The sequence below is a fragment of the Apostichopus japonicus genome, chromosome 4 (assembly GCF_037975245.1).
Source record: "Apostichopus japonicus isolate 1M-3 chromosome 4, ASM3797524v1, whole genome shotgun sequence".
Classification (NCBI taxonomy): Eukaryota; Metazoa; Echinodermata; class Holothuroidea; order Aspidochirotida; family Stichopodidae; genus Apostichopus; species Apostichopus japonicus.
This window is the reverse complement of record NC_092564.1, coordinates 111,079-133,523: the sequence shown is the minus strand read 5'-3', so window position 1 is coordinate 133,523 and position 22,445 is coordinate 111,079. Positions and strand designations below refer to the sequence as shown.

The 22,445-nt window shown below is 37.4% G+C and overlaps 2 protein-coding genes across 6 annotated transcripts in view; one reads left to right on the top strand and one right to left on the bottom strand.

Moving 5' to 3' along the window:
* Positions 1-12,022, top strand: part of LOC139966055 (cilia- and flagella-associated protein 410-like) — a 207,265-nt gene extending 195,243 nt beyond the window's left edge. The window contains exon 6 of one of the 2 annotated variants that reach the window (XM_071968702.1): positions 10,048-12,022. In XM_071968702.1, the coding sequence (XP_071824803.1) occupies positions 10,048-10,065 (18 nt within the window). In that variant the 3' untranslated portion in view covers positions 10,066-12,022. Of the gene's footprint in view, positions 1-8,698; positions 8,723-10,047 lie in introns of those variants that run through there. The other variant, XM_071968703.1, reaches the window with a different exon arrangement.
* The window catches only part of LOC139966048 (uncharacterized), a 62,067-nt gene that overhangs the window by 13,184 nt on the left and 26,438 nt on the right, over positions 1-22,445 (bottom strand). For all 4 annotated transcript variants that reach the window (XM_071968690.1, XM_071968689.1, XM_071968691.1 and 1 more), the window contains exons 6-11: positions 19,367-19,502; positions 17,775-17,857; positions 16,003-16,084; positions 12,056-12,228; positions 6,800-6,929; positions 1,305-1,457 (exon numbers count right to left, since the gene is read on the bottom strand). In XM_071968690.1, coding sequence (XP_071824791.1) covers positions 1,305-1,457; positions 6,800-6,929; positions 12,056-12,228; positions 16,003-16,084; positions 17,775-17,857; positions 19,367-19,502 — 757 coding nt within the window. The remainder of the gene's footprint in view (positions 1-1,304; positions 1,458-6,799; positions 6,930-12,055; positions 12,229-16,002; positions 16,085-17,774; positions 17,858-19,366; positions 19,503-22,445) is intronic.

Sequence of the window (22,445 nt, the reverse complement as noted above, 5' to 3'; positions counted from 1 at the left end):
TTTTGATCAAAATATATGAACACCAGTATAACTGTATGTATTATTTACCATCATTACCAGAGTATTTTGGATAGCCATTAAAGAAGATAACAATTCATGGGTCTGTACTATGTTATGTTGCAAAAAACCACACAATTTTGCATTTTAGAAGCCTAACTTGTACAACAATTTCTCAAAGGTAAGAGGGATATCCAAAGGCCCCCTGGAACATCCCCTCCACAAGGTTGCCAATCTATAACTTCAAATAAAACCCACCCTTTAAAAAAGCTTGCATGGGCATGTTATACATATCTTTTATCACATTGGAATGATGATGTTCTTTTCATAATGTTCAGCAATGTTACTCTGGTTTATTGGACAAAGCTATTGCTATAAACTATCTAGAAAAAAAAAATCATCAAATTCACACTGCAAAGTTTCTACAGGAGCGATTCAGTATACAAACAATATATAGTCCCAAAGTCATTTTGAAATTTCTTCTGTCTGATGGCACTGGAGCAGGGGCGGCAATTTGTTTCAAATATTGGGGGGGACATTTGCTTGGGTGCAGGCGTGTAGCAACCTTCATCCCCAAAATTGTTCACACACTTCGTAATATACATATATTATATATATATATATATATATATATATATATATATATTTTTCACTGTTCTTGATTTTTCAACTCATTATGATTTTCAATTATATATAAATATATATATATATATATATATATAAATATATATATATATATATATATAAAATATATAAAAATTGTCCCATTTTTTCTATTTTTTTCCCACCAATTATTTTTTCTCCAGCCAGGCTGGATTTCCAACATTTACAGATTTCCCGCGAACCTGGTTTGGACGGTTAGCAAGTTTATCCAGTCCTGGGTCTACTCCTTCGCCACGAAGTGTCATTTACTTCATGCAGCATGTGTTGGGTGAAGCTTTAGTCATCGCCGAATATGATTTGGATAAATAATCTCATGCTTTATTTATAGCCACAAAAAAAAACTATGCCACCAAATATTGGGGGGATATTAGATACTTTATCGCCCCAACACCTAAAATAAAGGGGGAACATGTCCCCCCCCGTCCCCCCATGATTGCCGCCAATGCACTGGAGTAAATAGTAACAGGGGTTCCATCCCTATGTCTCTGAGTGTCTATGAACTGAGTGTCTAATTTTTCATAATGGCAGAAGATGAAATGCCACTGCAAATGCAATGCTTTAATTAGTAACCGAAGTCTGAATTCTTTCCTCACATGTTAGGCTGTTGAGAGAGAGAAAGAGTAAATGGTAGGATTAAGACTCACCATCGCATTCTGTTAACTCCAAAATTTGGTCATCAATAAGGCTTATCCGGATAGGACCTGTTTCTGGCTCTACAATGATTATATAGGCTCCAATAAAAACTGTTGTGGCAGACTCTTGCACCAAGTGAATAACTAAAGTTACATCATCAGTTCCTGTCAAATGATACAAATATAAAGGATAAGCCATCGTCAAGGTGTGAATCGTAGAACACACTGCTCACAATAAAGGACTGTACTTTGCAACATACTGACCATTCTGATTGGCTTATAGGATGGCTTATAGGATAGCTTTGGGTAGTATTTTAAGCTTATTCTACCTATGTAGCCCATGAAAGAAGAACAACTTGATCTGCACTAATAGTAATTCTACAGATATTCTGTGTTAATACTATTTTGATATAAATGCTTCATTTAAATTTTTTTTGAATGCTCCTTTTTAAGGCAAAATTCATCATGACATCAGCAGTTTCAATGGTAATCAATTGTTTTATAAATGTTATTACCTCAACAAAAACAGGATTTTTAAACTTCATATCAACAACAGAGCACCCTTGACTGACATTTAACACCATATGTACAACAGGGCACCCTTGAATGATATTAACACCATAATACAACAAAACACCCTTGAATGACATAAAACACCATACGAACAACAGAGCACCCTTGAATGACATTAAACACCATATGTACAACAGAGCACCCTTGAATGATATTAAACACTATACAAACAACAGAGCACCCTTGAATGACATTAAACACTATACAAACAACAGAGCACCCTTGAATGACATTAAACACCATATGTACAACAGAGTACCCTCAAATGATATTAAACACCATACATACAACAGAGCACCCTTGAATGACATTAAACACCATACAAACATGAGAGCACCCTTGAATGACATTAAACACCATACATACAACAGAGCACCCTTGAATGACATTAAACACTATATGTACAACAGAGTACCCTCAAATGATACTAAACACCATATGCACAGCAGAGCACCCTTGAATGACATTAAACACCATACAAACATGAGAGCACCCTAGAATGACATTAACACCAGAATACAACAAAACACCCTTGAATGAAATAAAACACCATACAAACAATAGAGCACCCTTGAATGACATTAAACACCATACGTACAACAGAGCACCCTTGAATGACATTAAACACCATATGCACAGCAGAGCACCCTTGAATGACATTAAACACCATATGTACAGCAGAGCACCCTTGAATGATATTAAACACCATATGTACAGCAGAGCACCCTTGAATGACATTAAACACCATACAAACATGAGAACACCCTAGAATGACATTAAACACCATACAAACAACAGAGCACCCTTGAATGACATTAAACACCATATGTACAACAGAGCACCCTAGAATAACATTAACACCATAATACAACAAAACACCCTTGAATGAAATAAAACACCATACGAACAACAGAGCACCCTTGAATGACATTAAACACCATATGTACAACAGAGCACCCTAGAATGACATTAACACCATAATACAACAAAATACCCTCAAATGATATTAAACACCATATGCACAGCAGAGCACCCTTGAATGACATTAAACACCATACAAGCATGAGAGCACCCTAGAATGATGTTAACACCATAATACAACAAAACACCCTTGAATGACATTAAACACCATATGTACAACAGAGCACCCTAGAATGACATTAACACCATAATACAACAAAACACCCTTGAATGAAATAAAACATCATTCGAACAACAGAGCACCCTTGAATGACATTAAACACCATATGTACAACAGAGCACCCTTGAATGACATTAAACACCATATGTACAACAGAGCACCCTTGAATGACATTAAACACAATATGTACAGCAGAGCACCCTTGAATGACATTAAACACCATACAAACAACAGAGCACCCTTGAATGACATTAAACACCATACAAACAACAGAGCACCCTTGAATGACATTAAACACCATACAAACAACAGAGCACCCTTGAATGACTTAAACACCATACAAACAACAGAGCACCCTTGAATGACATTAAACACCATATGTACAACAGAGTACCCTCAAATGACATTAAACACCATACATACAACAGAGCACCCTTGAATGACATTAAACACCATATGTACAACAGAGTACCCTCAAATGATATTAAACACCATATGTACAGCAGAGCACCCTTGAATGACATTAAACACCATACAAACATGAGAGCACCCTAGAATGACGTTAACACCATAATACAACAAACCACCCTTGAATGACATTAAACACCATAAGTACAACAGAGCCCCCTTGAAAAGTAGCATTGCCAATTGCCGATGCACATTTCAGACCAACTCTTGTGGCTCTGTCAACATCTCGTAATGCCTTGTTGGACCTGCGAGTCGATGTGTCAGAGAATTGATCCTTGGCATTGAAAACCCCAGAGGCTCTGAGTTTTTCCACTCTGAAAACCTGGTGAGATGTCCTCTGGAAGGCAGTCCAAGCTTTGGCATGTGCTGTAGGCGGAAACAGTCTCGCATTCCGCGTCCAGCATTTAGGGCCAGCGGAGAGCATTTCTCAGGTACTGTCAGTGGCGTTGGTTCAGGAAATACCCAACTACCCTTCTGACTACCTGAAACGCTCACTTGAAGCCCTCCTTTGGCCACTCCGTGTCCGTGAGTGGGTCGTCTGAGTCCTCTGATTCAATTCTTTTCATCTCCTTGAAGAGAACTGGTCTGGGAGTACAATCCTTCCCAAAACTCTCAGGTGTCCAATGCTGAGAGGACCTCTGGCTCTCTCCTCGTGGTAGCTTGTGAGCACTGTGGTCTAGAAGCCATACCCTGACCTGATTTGTCAGGGATAGGCATGTCTCATTGACCGATGGATGTGACAAGCAAGTCCTTGAGCTGGTTGAACATTTCCATGGTCACCTGGCTGTCAGAGGAGGATTTGTGTCTTTTCCTCAGTCAGTCTGACCCAGATCGGTGTTTTCAGATGAATCCAACGAGGATGAGGATGAAGAAGAATGATGTCTTTTCTTTCACTTCTTACAGCTCTCTCTCTTGGCTTTTGGTCTTTGAAGATCCCATTCAGCGGCTGGCTTGGCTCCATTCTGGCGGAAACCTGCAAAGTCCCGCTCTAAAAACAGGCTAAAAACAGGCTGTCAGACCCAAATACTTGAGCTTGCCAGCTAAGAAGGGCTTCTGGATCTGTTGCAGAATCACAAGCTCAACGGCACCTTGGTCCACCAGGCATCATGACTTGCTGGCTCACTGGTAGCCTGGCTCTCCAATTCTCTGACACAACAGATGGCTGTGTGGCCGGACTAATCTCTATAACTTGGTAGACAACCTCTGCATGAGGCTTACATTGCCGAATTTGTGACCATGATCTTGGTTCCCTGCGAAGAAAAGCACACCAGGCTCTCCATTCTCTTTTCCCGCTTGAACTCCTTGGTCAACACCTTCCTGCCTTTAGGAGCTGCTTGCTCCCTTGCTGATGATTGGGTTGGTTTTTGCCATTGCTTTGGTCTTGGCCTTTTCTATCCGTGCTTGGATGCCTTGAACTTTTTCATGAATCTTAGCCTGTGTTGACTTCCAGTTGACGCAGATCTTACACATCACCTTATCCAAACAGGTGCAGCACTGGGGGCACATTCCATGCTTGTCCCAATCTGTGAAAGGCTGAAACTGGTGGCAATTGGTACAGGTATTAATCTTAAAGGATATTTGAATCATTCAGTCTTTCCCTGGGTATCCGATGGGACGAGAATAACCCTCAGGGGAATTGAAATTAAATAGGAATACTAACCTATAGTGTGAGTGAACGAGGATTCTTAACATTTTTTTTCTTAACTATTTAAATATTTATTTGATTATTATTATTTACGAAGTCTGACGAATGACCTAGAAATTCAAAGTATTTTCCTACTCAAGACTAACAAACATCAATCCTCCATTCAATCCTTATACTCACACTTGGGTTCTATCCAAATAATATCAAGGAAGGCTTAACATACCAACCATGAACAATGAATCAATGAAGCACTGTTAGTTTGAAAAATGTTATGAAATAGCATTAGTAACGTAACATATCTTAGCATACAATAAATATGGGAGATAAATCATAAGGATTGTAAATGGAGTTAAAAACTTTAACATATAAAATCTGTCCAAAAAACAATTATAGGAAGAGGGTAATTAGCTGAAAACTGATTTGGCACTTTTTAAGTCTCATTTATTATTATTATTATTAAAAATGATGTAGAAGGATGGTTGCCACATAGAAGGTAAGAATCAGAATTTCCTCATGTAAAATACTAACACCATCAAAAATATCAATATTGGACCAATTCTGCACAATCGTACAAGAGGAAGGAGGAGTCAGGGCTTGCATGGATAGTAGCCACACACCCTGTTTAAAGTCTTGATCAATTTGATGGTAGTTTTAGAGGATAATGAATATGTATATGAAGGATGTAAGTTCATGTTACAAATTATTAAATTTCTCTTCTTAATGGCTTTCAGTCTAGTATTCTTCTTCAATGCAGTTGGTTTGCAGTGTGACATCTCTTAACAAATATATACTATGAGTACATATTCTGCAATATGCTTGTATATTGTACAGGCCAAGGAGCTTCTCCAATACACACTCCATCACTACTGCATAGATTCAAACCAGAAAGCCAATGACATATCATTCAGTCCTTGCCACCTTTATATGACAATATGCAACTGTAACAATGCACACAACCTTTTCAAGGGATCTGCAAGATTGTTGCTTGGCCTACATATCAAGTATCAAATTCATTTATGCATTACTTACTATTTTTGCTCAGCACAGCAAATATGATGTTTAACTTTGGAATTAATGCTTACAGTGTTTCAGACTTTGACTTTTCTCTTGATCTTAAGTAACATCTGACTTTGACAGAAAATAGTAAGGTTCTGGTACTCACAAATTGGATGTAAATACCAAATAACACTTATGAGTTATCATGTTTACAAGATTTGCAGGCTTTTGTTGACCTCATATGGCCTTTGCCAATTTCAATACAGGCTTTGTACTTGCTAAGATTGATTACATATCAATGATGAAGTTCACCACAGATATCTTTTGGTAATTTTCATATTTACAAGACCTGTTTTCTGACTATATATGTTGAATATCAATACAGTTCTCTTATTCAATAGTGTGTATCCACACATCAAGCAAGAAGATCATCTAAGGTTTTCAGACTACAACATGTTGAAATGTGACCTCCACCAATGTCCAGAGTTCTTGTACTCACCACGGGGGAATCCAAACACCAAGTTTAATAACCATCAAGCACTTTTTGAGTCATGTTTACAGGCAATGGCATCACATACAAACACATACACCATCACATAGATTCCTTTGTCTTCAGCATGTAATTAGAGACCAGCAGGCGCTAGTTAAGATTTGTTATACAAAGCAAGGCATCTGATTTCTTACCTGGTATAAGTGCTGTTTCATTGTGTGTAAAGTTCTGGGAATAATGTTCATCAGGTCCATCAACACTAATCATGACATAGGTTGGATCTTCACAGTGAAACTCTTCAATCACAACTTGATATACCTGGTCCTGAGGATGAATTCAATATCAAAGGGTGTTTTCATTTCCTTTTTAAGTTAGTGTAGATGCTGAAAAAGGCACAAGTTATTCAAACTAAAACACACAATCTTTCAATGCATTATATTGTGTGCATTATCTTAATATGTTCTTTATTAAAATGGCTCCACATTAGGAACATATCAAAGGAGCATTATCAACATATTATATGTAGCAAGAAACATTCAAAATAGTTGGCTAATTAAATCATTTCTTTGCCAAGAATTAATCTTTGTGATGAAAATTTCAGAATGTCATAAAGCAAATACCTTGGACGTTTTAATGATGCAAGCAGAAATGAAATTTGATGATCCTTGTCTGATGTTTATGAGAATATATCCATATTAGATGTTAATGCTGTAAGTAGGCAACTCAAAATAGTAAGGGATTGCAGGTGGATCTGACAAATTCATTTATGGGCCAAATTACACATTCTTATTCCAACAAAGCATGAAATATATCTTTATCTGTGGAAAACTGCCTTGACTCATCCTATTCCAATCTATGTTAAAACTCCCAAAAGTTTTCATGATTTTAGACCAACTGACCTGACAAGTGTTGCTTGTTAATAGTTTGAAGATTTCACTACCTTGTGTATTGGATAATGTAAACAAACTGGGGAACCTTTCAGTTTTCATACAAGAAGGGTGCACCCTTTACAGGTGCTGTCACTAATCCAGGACATTGTGTCATTAAAACAGTATTGAAAAAATTTATATCAAAAACACTTTGTCTTGATTTTCCAAGTGCATTTTAATACTGTTTTACCTAATCTGCTTCTTCAAGATATCGAAGAATTATGGATTATTTGATGGCTTCCAGAATTCCTACAAGGGTGGTCAATATGAGAATAGTTGGATAAAGGCACATCACAATTATCTGAAATTAAAGTTTGTGATGTGCCTCAGGAGGGTCCACTTTCTACTATGCTATTAATGATATACAGATGATATAGATCAAGTGAAGACATTTCTGTCACTAAGTAAGATGATGGTACTGCCATAATGTGCATATTACTTAGTATACTGTGGCTAATGACCAAATCAATTACCAAGGTGCTGTAGATAATATAATTTCAAACTGTATTCAAAAGAATTTGTTGCTTAACCCACAGAAATCACAAGAGACGTGTTTCACAAATACCAATATAAAGCATAAAGATTTGTTAAAAGTCACAAAGCATCATGACAAATCATGCCTGAGCAACCATACTGTACAAGAAAATCTTAAAAAAGTTCCCAAAACCTGTCTCTTGTGTACTTTATATTGTATATTAAGTGTCATGTGACACTTGCAGACAGCCATTTGCAATAAACCATTATTGGAGATATCTGTTATTTACCTGAGAGTCAACAAACTTAAGAGAATTAATTTGTCTTCAATAGGTAGGTGACTACAGTACCCCTCACCAGCCAGTAGAATACTAGACTATTTGTTTGTACTTCGACAAATCCTGACCGGTTCGACAATGGGGTCTTTGTTAAATGGGGAAGGGGTACAGTACATAGCAATTTCGCAGAGCCGGTTTGACTCTAATAAGTCAGTCATACTGGGTTATTAAGTCGATTTCTCCTTCCGTTTTTTAGTTATAATCAATTTTATTTTATTGATGAACCATAGTGCTACAAAAATTAGCCCATTCTTTCATTCAAGTTTACCATATGTGTTTTATATCTTTTAGAAAGTAGGAGTTTTATTTTGTTTTGTCTTTATTATTCATAACTGATAACTTATATTATCAGTACAGGTAAAAACCCATAAGGAGTGGAAGACTTCATTTGACACTAACTGTGAGTACCAATTACTTAAAAGGGCTTTGTAATGTTGGTTTTAGCTGTTTATCAACTAACACTTAGTATGGAACCAGGTTCTGATGGTACTGCAGTTCAGTAAGTTTAAGCTGCAGCTGAAAACAGTAAATGTCTGCATTGTTCAACTATTACACAAACCACAGAAAGAACACAACAAACACACTGAAGCACATTTCTCTTGTGTAAAAGTTGCCTCAATGCTCATATGCATAACAAAGGTGAACAAATTTTGATCATGCAGATGCTGGTACCTGTTGTAAGACCCTGTGATATGCAACAAGTTGTTACACAATTTTAAGAAAATAACAACCGTTCCTGGTAAAGAATCTTGCTAATACAAGTACAAAGTGGAGCTGAAAAGCAGTGGATTCAAGGGAGGATAGTTGAAACTTTTTTAGCCCCTGCACCTGCCTGACAAAACAAAAGACAATCTGAAATCAAAGTCACTCTTTCATCATTTACTGTGACTCTCAGTGACTGTAAATGTAGTAAAATATTGACCTATCATCTTTATATTCTTTCATCGCACCCTAAATGACAAGGACCTGAAACTTTCAGGTACCTGAAACTTTCAGTACCCCAAAGGTCATGTAATATTTCATGATGAAATTTTGGTGATTAATTGTCTATTGATTGAAGCCTGCATTGCAAATGTTATTAATGGTGAGTAACAAACATTAAGTGGCAGTAAAGGTGAATCACGTTATTTTATGAGTAATTGGAAAGATAATTATGTGCATGGTCTATCGATCATTCGTCGTAAGTTAGGCCTTGTTATCACACTGTTGTCTTCCACGTGCACGTTATTTGTGAGCATTGGAAAATCATTTCATTGATACTGGTTATTAACTGTCATTTCAACTGTTTAATATAAGATGATGCTTGGATGGCTTTGCCATGACATTCAGAGATAATTGTTGACTCATCTAAGCTACTTTAGGGAGCATGAAGCCATGATTAGGGGTTCATTGTAGGTAATTATTTGTGGCGTACAACATAGAAATGTCCACGATGTGACCTGTTGCTAAGGGACGTCACCTCGCCAATTCTCCACTTCACGAATGACTATTCATGACCTCATAGTATCGGCTTTATTACACACTGTTTATTTTTTGTAACTTGTTTAAATGGTATATTTACTCGATTTGTGGCGGAATTCACGCTGTTTATCACAATTTAAGTGTTGAGCGTGTTGCTATGCAAATAAATTTGGCATTCAGATATTATTCACAGTATGTTCATAACATAAATTAAAGAACATTAATTTGTTTGTTTTACAGGAAACCTACAAGCAGTGAGACATCTTAACTTATTTAGCAGAGAAACTCAGAAAGGCAACCAAGGTTAGCAATGTAGCCAATTTGTGCCTATCTATGTGTTAAGTATATATTGCACTGGTTAAAGTGACATAATTAACTGTTATGATATCAAGAAGTTGTTTTAACATATTCTTATGAAAATCCATACCTTACTTCTGACTCAGTCAGATAGCTGTGATAGCACATATTATGTTAAATGTTCATGTAGTCCACAACCTCAAGGAGCAATTATTATTCATTCTTGCTGTAGTCATCGCTTGAATTGTAGTTGTATCAATAGTGTGTAAATGCACTATGTGCCGCCGGGTTTATGTACTTTGTTCTCTTCTCTTTCTATGTTTTAATAAACTAGAATATCATCAGTACAAAGGAATCTAATTGTCACCATTTCTGAGTCTGTAACTGCTACAGTGACTGATGAACACAAAAAAAGTCACATGTGATGATCGGTTGAGTGCCCACACTATGAAAGCAAATAGTCTCCAATATATTACACTCAATATTAAAGTATTTCATTAAAATGTTAACAATATTCCAACCAATCGATGATCTGATGTTGACTTCATAAGTGTTGCATCATTTTTCCTTCACGTAAGGTAGCTATCCTAAGAAAGGCATATGTGCATGAAAAATCTTAAACATCCCAGGAAAAATCAGTGTAAAAACTAAGTTATACACTAAACTTTTCATCTTGAGGGTGTTTGTTGTACTGGATTGAAAGGGGAGCTTTACTGCCTGCTTGACTCTTCACATACTTTTAGTATATATATTTAAGCCAACTATAATGACCTTAATCATGTAATTGCTTTTGACTTCATTGAATGTAGTTGTTTTCATCCAAAGTCTGGTCTACGGCTCAATCACTTTCTTCTGAAAATTCTGATTTTTGTTGCACCTTATGTCGGGGTGATGTGGTAAGTTCTATGCAATAGTCATCTGCATTAAGGTGTGCCTAAGTCATGATGAATTGCTCAAACTAAATGAACGTTACTATTTATTGTAAGTCAGTCACCATATGTCGAGCAGTGTTACTATTACTAAGTCTCATAGTAACTATTTGTTACCGGTACTACGGTTGTGATGTGCATTGAATAATACACTATTTTGGCCTAGGCTACATCTGGTCTGTATACATAACTAACCAGAATGCAAAAGCATATGTAGTGGTTTTGATGATGTAACATTAGCTATTTTCTGCTTGAATCTGATGTCATGTATAGTGAGGGTGTACAAGATACTTGATATTAGTAATACAGTGAAAGCAGTGTGATGTGACGAACAATAAATTCACGATGACACAGGCTCTCCTGTAATGACCATTGACCTCAACAACAATTTACTTTGTGAGTTTACAAGGTTTTGGACTTTGACCCCTGTTATCCTGAAATTACCTTACACCCCCATAGAAAAACACCAGCTTTTCTACTAAATATGGTGGGCATCCACATACCAAAATATGAAGTTCATCCCCTTTACGGTTTTTGAGTTATCATATTTACAAGGTAGTCACTATTGACCTCAAATGACCTTTGAACTCGAGGAAACAAGAGGAAACATGATGGTTCTTCTACTCTATTAGGTGCATCCACATACCAAATATGAAGTTCACGGATCATATCATTTCTGAGTAATGGTGTTTAAAAGCCAAGTGGTCCCACACACACACACACATGTTTGTGTTGCATTCAGACCGAGGACCCCATTGTATTTTCCATTGTTCAAATCCACGTACACTAACTTTAACAATACCCCATACAATATAATTCTTCCGAGGACGTGGTGATTCTTTAGAAATCACAACCGAGGACCTGAAATTCTTTTGTTCAAGTCCTCTGTCAGATAGCAAAACAAACGCACACGCACGCTTTCACCATCGCATAGATTCCTTTATCCAAGAAATCATAAAGAAGGAATCATTTGGATGATTATCTGAATTTGACTCTGTTACGTTTCTTCAGTGAAGACTGACCATGTAAGTCGCAGTACAGTTGAAGCCTCTGCAACCAGACAAAGTGACACAGTCATCCAAAGAGTAGCCTCCCTCGAGGTTGAACTCCAACGAATCCTCTATCTGCTGCCAGGATTCACATTCATCCTTGGCTGGAGGAGTTTCAGTGACAGTTGGTGGTCCTGGTTGAACTCCTGATGAAAAGAGCAAGAAAAGTAGATTATACCTACTTACTTTTACAAATAGTTGTAATAAGAATAGTGAACATTTGTATTGTGCCAGTTTCCACCAAAAAGATGCTCATGACACAGTCTGAAGAGGCAAAGCTTGGTACAGCCAAAGAAAAAGATCAAAAGAGAACAAAAGTATGTTAGAAGAACAGAACAGAAAGCAAGTTGGCTTTGTGATTCCTTGCCAAGGGTGTAGGAACCGGGGGGCTGGGGTAGCACCAGCCCCCCTAGTAAAAAATATGGAGGGGCGGAAGTATCATTCCGCCCCCCCCCGCTTCGCAAGTCAGAAAACCCCTCAGTAGCGTAGGAAGGTACTTTTGAGTGGGGGGGCTGAAGACTGATGGCCGGCCTGGGGGAGGGGTCTAAGGGGAGGGGGTGTCCCCCTCCCCTTTGGATTTTTTTTGCATTTCCAGGTGGCCTCAGATGCAATTTGGTGCAATATAGCACACTTCAACCCACCCACTCCATTTTGTATATAATTTTGCATTTTCACCTGGCCTTAGGTTTAAAGTGTGCTATATTGCACCAAATTGCATCTGAGGCCACCTGGAAATACAAAAAAATTCCAAAGAGGAGGGGTAACCCCCTCCCCTTAGACCCCTCCCCCAGGCTGGCCATCAGTCTTCAGCCCCCCCACTCAAAAGTACCTTCCTTTGCCACTGTTCCTTACCATGCAATTTGCTGAAAATTCAAGTAACCTGACTAATGTAGAGCAAGTAAGTTTAATTTGTCGAATTAAGTGAGAACCAGAAAGATCAGAGATTTCCAGTTCTTATATGTATCCCTCCCATGTGGGCATCAACAATTACATTCACTGGAAAGGATTTTACAGTGTAGAAGTTTTATCAAATCAGCTCTACCACCTTGCAAACATCCCTTTAATATTTTTTTATTAATGGATGAGAGGTCTACATGACATCTTTATAACACTGTGAAATCTTTGCCCAACTTACTGCCAAAGCCAAAGTCATCTTGTAGAAATCATAGCGAAAATGGCAATTTTTGAGACAATGTGAGATAATCTGTTGGCCCCTTCAAACTCAGAGAGTGAAAACTGAAAATGGCCTGCTGAGCGTGTTAAAGCAAGACTATATATTCTTTGAAGCATATTTCATTTCCTGGATGACTACATGGTTTGTTGAAGACTTATATAGCCCCAGCACAGATTCATATTAACTGAATTTGACCATACTATATTCACCAAAAGAACTTAAAGCACTGGAGAATTCATGTTTACAAGCCAAAGCATCACATAAACATAAACACACACACGCACACATGGCAATACGATTGCAATGACACACACACCATCACCATCAAATAGATTCATTCTGCCTTTGGTAATGATTCAGAATGATTCTGAGTTAGACTGCAAGCCAGTGTTATTCTAGAAATACAGGAGTAATATGTCTTCTAGACTTAGTATGTGTTACGTTTACACACCAAATATGAGGTCTGCCCAAGCTTCCCTTCTTGGGATATTGTGTGTACAAATTTCGACATTTTGACCCCTTGTGACCCCAAAAGACCTTTGACCTCCTCAGAAAACAACAGGCTTCTTGTACTCAATGTGGTACATCTATACACCAAATATGAAGTTGGTCCAACTTTCCCTTCTTGAGACATCATGTTTACAAGCTGGGCATCACAAATGCACACATGCACCGATCACACCCACACACACCCACCCACACGCCATCATGAATGATATTCATCGAAACCAGAAGTGAGCATTGACTACACTCACTAAGTTGGCACTACAAGCAATTTATGAAGTTCTTTCAGGCTTCACTATGGGAGTTAAAGTGTTTATAAGTTTCAGACTTTGACCTATGTTGACCTCAAATTACAAATGACCTCCATATGTAATAAGGGTTCTTATACTCACAAAGGAAGATCTACATAAGTATGAACTTTAACCACCTTACTGTTCCTGTAATCAATACTACTATAGGAATTGACAGTATATACTTCCAAATGAAGATGCAGTCTTGACTGTGCTATATCTTACTGCTAAATTATCACTAGCATCACCAACTTATATTGTCTTTTTCTATATGTTGCTAGGGCATAAAATTATCATGTTACCAAATTATCTATTTGTATTTCCATACTATTTCCATACATTGTGGCTGCCAATTTCAATGAACTATATGTAAGTCTAGGCTTGGAATTCTCCTAACATTTGCTCTAGGGGTCATGATTAGTTGGTAATTGCTCCACATTGGTGATGCTGGTGATAATTTAGCAGTAAGATATAGCTCTAGACCAGTTGGTAGTTGCTCCACATTGGTGATGCTGGTGATAATTAAGCAGTAAGATACAGCTCAAGAGTAATTGCTCCACATTGGTGATGCTGGTGATAATTTAGCAGTAAGATATAACTCTAGACCGGTTGGTAATTGCTCCACATTGGTGATGCTGGTGATAATTAAGCAGTAAGATACAGCTCAAGAATAATTGCTCCAAATTGGTGATGCTGGTGATAATTTAGCAGTAAGATGTCACTCCAGATCAGTTGGTAATTGCTCCACATTGGTGATGCTGGTGATAATTTAGCAGTAAGATGTCGCTCCAGACCAGTTGGTAATTGCTCAACATTGGTGATGCTGATGATAATTTAGCAGTAAGATACAGCTCCAGGGTAATTGCTCCACATTGGTGATGCTGGTGATAACTTAGCAGTAAGATATAGCTTTAGACCAGTTGGTAATTGCTCAACATTGGTGATGCTGGTGATAATTAAGCAGTAAGATACAGCTCAAGAATAATTGCTCCACATTGGTGATGCTGGTGATAATTTAGCAGTAAGATGTCGCTCCAGACCAGTTGGTAATTGCTCCACATTGGTGATGCTGGTGATAATTAAGCAGTAAGATACAGCTCCAGAGTAATTGCTCCACATTGGTGATGCTGGTGATAATTTAGCAGTAAGATGTCGCTCCAGACCAGTTGGTAATTGCTCCACATTGGTGATGCTGGTGATAATTAAGCAGTAAGATGTCGCTCCAGACCAGTTGGTAATTGCTCCACATTGGTGATGCTGGTGATAATTAAGCAGTTAGATACAGCTCAAGAGTAATTGCTCCACATTGGTGATGCTGGTGATAATTTAGCAGTAAGATGTCGCTCCAGACCAGTTGGTAATTGCTCCACATTGGTGATGCTGGTGATAATTAAGCAGTAAGATACAGCTCCAGAGTAATTGCTCCACATTGGTGATGCTGGTGGTAATTTAGCAGTAAGATGTCACTCCAGACCAGTTGGTAATTGCTCCACAGATGCCCAATGTGTCAGGTTCTTGCAAGCTGTTTTTTTTCTTTTTTTTTTCTTCACTATATGTTGAAGTCCTGCTAAGAACAGCTTTGTAATTTTGCTTTGCAGCTTAATACTTATTAGCTAATACTTGATAAATTACAACCAAAATAAAACTTAAGTTAGCTGTATATTTCCAAAGAATTATTGATTTTGAAATGACACAATTGGATTCAGGACCAAGTGAGGTAATAATATTGTTGATCCTGTATATGTCAAGTCATCTTGTTCTTATCATTTAGAATGACTCCTGACTGTTCTTACCTATCAACTGCATTAGCACAGTAAGTTAGTTCTGCATTAGTACCAAAACATTATGAAAATCACTCATAACAAGGGCTATAGAGATATCCATTCCATTTTCTACCAAAGTCCAGATATCTGAACCAGCAAATATTATAGATTAGCATGTGAAATACTCACTACATTCTGGAATTGGTACTGAGGCATTTTCAAGTAAGACTTCATTACTCTGATGGCCATCCTTGGTCACTTTATAAGTTATCTGCAAAAGAAACAACTGTTCATTCTTTGGTACAACTGAATGATCTTATATAGTTATCTGACTTTATGTACAGTTATCTATGTAAGTCAATCACTATATCACAACACTGACTGCAACACTCTGTTTTTATTTTTATATCATTAGCATAAATACTATTTTCTTATATATCTATTGGTAAATAAGAACATACAACTGTTTATAACAGTATTATGTTATAAACAATTATTGTGACTTCTGACTTTGATAACATGCACTAATATTGTCATAATTTGTGGTCTATTAACAAGAGATACTTAAAAGAAATGCAATCAACCAGGAGAGGATTTAAATGCAATGCATCTCTGGGAAGAAGAGAATCTTTACAGAAACCTGTTTATTGCCAAAGTCTGCAGTAACACATATTATGAGTGCATATGAGGACAAATGTTAGAGAGAAAATGTAAACTAGAATGCTAACAGAGTTTGTAATTCCTTGCCAAGTTTTACTGCACACAAGGTTTTCAAGATTGTATTGCATACACCATTTGAGCTACACAGATAACAATTTAGAGGTCTGGTTCACAGTAAGCTGGATACATGTGCAAGAAAAAAAGGTAAATCCTATGTATGAAGGACAAAAAAAGTGGATCTACAGGTGTGAATTTTGTCCAAGCTTTACTTTTGGAGTGTGTATAAGATATTGGGTCTTTAATCACCCATGAACTCAGCCACACTACTGCATTGATGTTCTTTACTACTATGAACCTTCATCACATATGAAGCTTTGCTATTGAATTTTGTTTTGCGTTTACAGGTACAAGGTTTTCAAACTTATGGTTACGTCATCTTAGTGGGAATATTTATTCCCACCAAGATGAAAAGTCTAATATGACTTTCAAGCTTAAGTTTTTGAGTCATGATGCTTACTGGATCTCAAACTTTGACCTCTGTTGACCTCAGCTGATCTTTACCCTATAAATCCCAAAGATGAATCAACATACTAAGTATGAAGCTTTGCAAAGTTACAAAGTTCTCCAATCTTAGCCTTCTTATACCTCAAATTACCTGTGACCTCTGTGAAACAGTAGGTTCTTGTTCTCAATACTTGTTTAGGAGCTTTTGTGATCAAAAGGTTCCAATCTTGATCCCAAATAACCTTTGACCTCTACAATAGGCTGTTCTTACTTACTATAGTGGATTGACAGACCCAGTTAAAATTTCTTCAAGCTTGCAGTGATATTTAGTAGTTTACTGGTGTTAACATCCCTTGACCTACAATGAACTATGATCTCTAACAATAGTGGCTCTTTTACTCAATAAGTTGGATCCACATACCAAGTATGAGCCAAGTCCAAGCCTTGCTTTTTGAGATTTCATGTTTCTAAGGCTGCAGACTCTGAACTCTTTGACCCAGGCAATAACAAAAAGGATCCTGCACTCAATAAGGCAGAGCCATATATCATGTAAGAATTTTTTCATCCAAATTACATTTGGAGATATCATGTTGACAAGGCTTTTCATAATTTGACCTTTCTTGAACCCAGAATGACCTTTTCCCTCTGCAGAAAAAATACATTCTCGTACTTCATAATGTGCATCCACATATATGAAGTTCAACCACCATATAGTTTTGAGTTAAATCCTGTTTAGAAGCCAAGTTGTAACACACACACATGCCATCACCATCAGGAATAAAATAATCAGCTCTTACCGTAGTTAAAATATGTTCTAAGTCTGGCTGCAGCTCCATAGTGACATTTATACTTAAGTCAATACCCATTGAAAGATCCTGGTCTGTGTAAGAATAAATTATGTTATTAGCTGAAAAACACAAGCAGCTGAAACTGGTGAATCTCATGGTAGTTTAAGAAATAATCTTTACTATTATCCACAAAGTTCAAGATTTAATGATGACAAGAATAATATGCATTAGTGAAGGAATATGCTTTTTGTTGTAATTTGAAGAAAAAAAACTTGCAAATGGTCCAAACTAAATTTTGTAGAACTCCTGTGTCAGCCAATCTGTCCTACAATGACACATTTTACCTTTAGAACAACTTAATAAATATTAGGCAGGATATTGAACTGAATTACTATCACCCCAGAAGCACACCTACCCCCTCCCAACCCAAATGACTATCTCTAAAATGCACTGCATTCACTTTTCCTAGACTGAATCATAATTCATTTTCTTCCTTGTAAATAAATGGTATTTTGTTGACAATAGCGTCAACAAACATGTTGCGTGCATCAATAATTATGCACAGCTCATATCTAAGGAACGCCAAAACGACAAAAGTGCATTAAAAAATTATGTAAACCTAAGTCATTATGTGAAGACACGTTCCATACATATCACTCATTTTAGTGAAAAACAAACCAAACCAAACCATAAAGCCAAATGGCTTTGTGATTCCTCACAACAGTTTGAACAAGGATACATGTTGTAAAACTGCAGACAAGATCTCAAGTTTTGACCATTACTGAATTCCATGATCAGTAAGGTTTTCATATTGTCTCTTGAACTTTGCACTTCAAGGAATGATTCTTGTACTCAATCACTATTAAGCTGGAATTGAAGTTCCAGAGCATAAATGAATATTGACATCCATAAAAACAAAATGGTTCTTGTTTTCACTGAGGCGGAACAACATAAAGAGTATTAATCCCATCTAACCTATACATTTTAAGGTAATGTTTAGAAGGTTTTCAGATATTTACCATTTTGACCTCAAACAACCTTTTACCAGCATGACACCGGGAGGGTAACTTGTACTCAATGGTGGATGCATGTCTACTTAGTAAGTGTGAAATTCACCCAACCTTTACCTTTAGCATTTTCATGTTTACAATGGTTTCAGATTCTTACCTCTGCTGACCTCAAACAACATTTGACCTCTTCAGAAACAAGTAGAGTTGATTTACTCAATAAGTTAGGTTCACATACCAAGAATGAAGTGCATCCCAATCTTTCCTTCTAGGGTTATCAAGCTTTGCAGATCTAACACTAATCCTTGGAGAAAGGATATAAATACGATAAGATTCCAGGACTTGCTAAGTTGAATCTATATCCTAGGTAAGAAGTTCATTCAAGCTTTATATTTGGCGTTATTGTGCTTTTAAGGTTTTCAGACCTCACATGACATTTGACCTTCACAGAAAAGAATTAGGTTCTAATACCTAATAAGATGGCTCTACACTCCAAGTATGAAATTCATTCACCACAGGCACACATACACACACCCATTACCACTGGGCAGATTCCTTCAGCTTCAACAATGAATCAAAGACAGTAAGGCTCACCAACATGGACGACTTCTGAATGAGTAAAAACTTGTGTCCAGTCCAGATTTAAAGCACTGCTCTGGGCACTTGCTATCAAGGAAACAGGGTTGCTGCAACTGTCAACCTCCAAACCTGATTTAACTGTGACTGGGAACTAATTGAGAGTGGGGAGGAAAAGAAAGTAAGAAATATATATTGACATCACAATGTGGATGCTGTCATAATAATGACGGCCTGCATAGGCAAATGGTGAATGAAGTCACTGGTAAAGTTGCCATACTAGGCAGTGATAAAAGAAAGAAAAGGGGAGTGTTAAGATCAGTTTTAGGATCAACACATTTATTATGTTGACAATTAAACTGGCATAACACAAAAGGAAGGTGGAATGACACTCATTGCCAATGATACACACTGTAGAATGCCAAGAAATATGTCTATGAAGTTATACTTCTGGTGTGGCTGTAAAGTTTTTAACATCAAAATCTTCATTTTAGCATGAACAATCAAAGGTACTATAATGTGATGTTGTGTTGCATAGATATACATCTATAAAGATATTATGAGGAGTTCATGAAATCATGCAGATCCTCAGATGAGCTGTTAAAGCCTTTCAATGGTGGTGTATGGGCATCATACCAAATGCCAAAGCTATAAATGAAATTGGTAAACCAGAAGGCCACTGAGTGTAGTGATTCCTTGCCACATATGAGTACATTCAGCAGTATCTCTTCACATAAGGTCTGGCAAGGTTCTTGAGGACCTACATGTCATGTGTAATGTTCCTTCATGCTTTAACTTTAGTAGTTTGTGTGTTAGTTTTTTCCAAATTTTTCCAGCACAAATAAACCTTCGCAACCATAAGAAATAATCAGATTTTGCACTAACTATATTTGGATGTACACACCAAGTTTAACCTTTGGAATTTAACATGTAGGTTTTCAGACTTTTGTTCACCTCAAATGACATTTGACTTTCACAGAAAACAATACAGTTCTCTTACTCACTAAACTAGTTTAAAATACCTAGTACAGGTAACACATTTTATCAAATTTAGTTTTGAGTTATGAAGTTTATGAATTGCAACCAAGATGCACTGCTTGAGTAAACATGTTTACAAGTTCTTCAGACTTTGATCAATGTTGATCACAAATGATCTTGGATCTCAAACAAGTTTTGATGTGGTGTTTGTACTCACAATCAATGGGGAATCTAAGATTGAAATATGCCATTATAATGTTGCAAGACTTTCAAAAATTTACCTCTCTTTCACCAAGTTTAATATTGTTTTGACACTTAATATGGTGGATTAACATTCCAAGAATTGACCTCATCCAAGCTAAGCCTTTGCCATTTCTGCACTTTACACAAGGTGTTCTTCATAACATGTAAACTACATAAACCTGACAATTCAAAAGGGCAAATTGATTTAAATTTAAAATTTAAAATAGAGTTCAATAAAATAGTTACAGAAAGGCTCATGATGTTCAACATGCCAACACCACCAGGTGCCAAACTCATGGGCATTAACTGAACTTAATCCCAACTTCAGCATTCAAGGAATTATTTAAAGGATGATCCCCCTTACGAAGTGCTTGGTAAAGTGCATATAAAGTCAGACACCCATGGGATTTCAGTGACTAGGCCCTTTATGTAATGCTTGTGAATAGGCAGACACTGAGGGATATAAGTGACTAGGCCCTATGTGTAATGCTCGTGAATGGGCAGACACAATGGGATATAAGTGACTAGGCCCTGTGTGTAATGCTCGTGAATGGGCAGACACTGTTGGATATAAGTGACTAGGCCCTGTGTGTAATGCTTGTGAATGGGCAGACACTGTGGGATATAAGTGACTAAGCCCTGGTTGTAATGCATGTGAATGGGCAGACACTGAGGGATATAAGTGACTAGGCCCTGTGTGTAGTGCTCGTGAATGGGCAGACACCGTGGGATATAAGTGACTAGGCCCTGTGTGTAATGCTCGTGAATGGGCAGACACTGTTGGATATAAGTGACTAGGCCCTGTGTGTAATGCTCGTGAATGGGCAGACACAATGGGATATAAGTGACTAGGCCCTGTGTGTAGTGCTCGTGAATGGGCAGACACCGTGGGATATAAGTGACTAGGCCCTGTGTGTAATGCTTGTGAATGGGCAGACACTGTTGGATATAAGTGACTAGGCCCTGTGTGTAATGCTTGTGAATGGGCAGACACTGTTGGATATAAGTGACTAGGCCCTGTGTGTAATGCTTGTGAATGGGCAGACACTGTGGGATATAAGTGACTAGGCCCTGTGTGTAATGCTTGTGAATGGGCAGACACTGTTGGATATAAGTGACTAGGCCCTGTGTGTAATGCTTGTGAATGGGCAGACACTGTTGGATATAAGTGACTAGGCCCTGTAAGTAATGCTTGTGAATGGGTAGACACTGTGGGATATAAGTGACTAGGCCCTGTAAGTAATGCTTGTGAATGGGCAGACACTGTGGGATATAAGTGACTAGGCCCTGTGTGTAATGCTTGTGAATGGGCAGACACTGTGGGATATACGTGACTAGGCCCTGTGTGTAATGCTTGTGAATGGGCAGACACTGTGGGATATACGTGACTAGGCCCTGTGTGTAATGCTTGTGAATGGGCAGACACTGTGGGATATACGTGACTAGGCCCTGTGTGTAATGCTTGTGAATGAGCAGACACTGTGGGATATAAGTGACTAGGCCCAGTGGCATAAAATATTCTTAAGAAAGACTTTCTAACTGGATACAAATACGTGTCAGGAAAGATGAAGAAAAAGTAAGAAAAAACTGGAGGATGTGCACTGTTCAATCTTTAGAGGCAATTATAATGGTAGTGATTGTCTATACTCTTATTCTCTTTCTTCTTTTACTCTACATGAAGAAATATCATATCAGTAAAGGTATATACTCCTGATATAAAATACTATGTAGGGTATACAATGGATGGAATAAGTGAACAGTTCAAAAATGGTACATGAGATCATAATTACTTATGGATGTAATCTTACTATGTTATGGAAATGAATGCTCAAGAGATATAGAAGGATATTACAAATATTTTGGCAATTACCAAAAT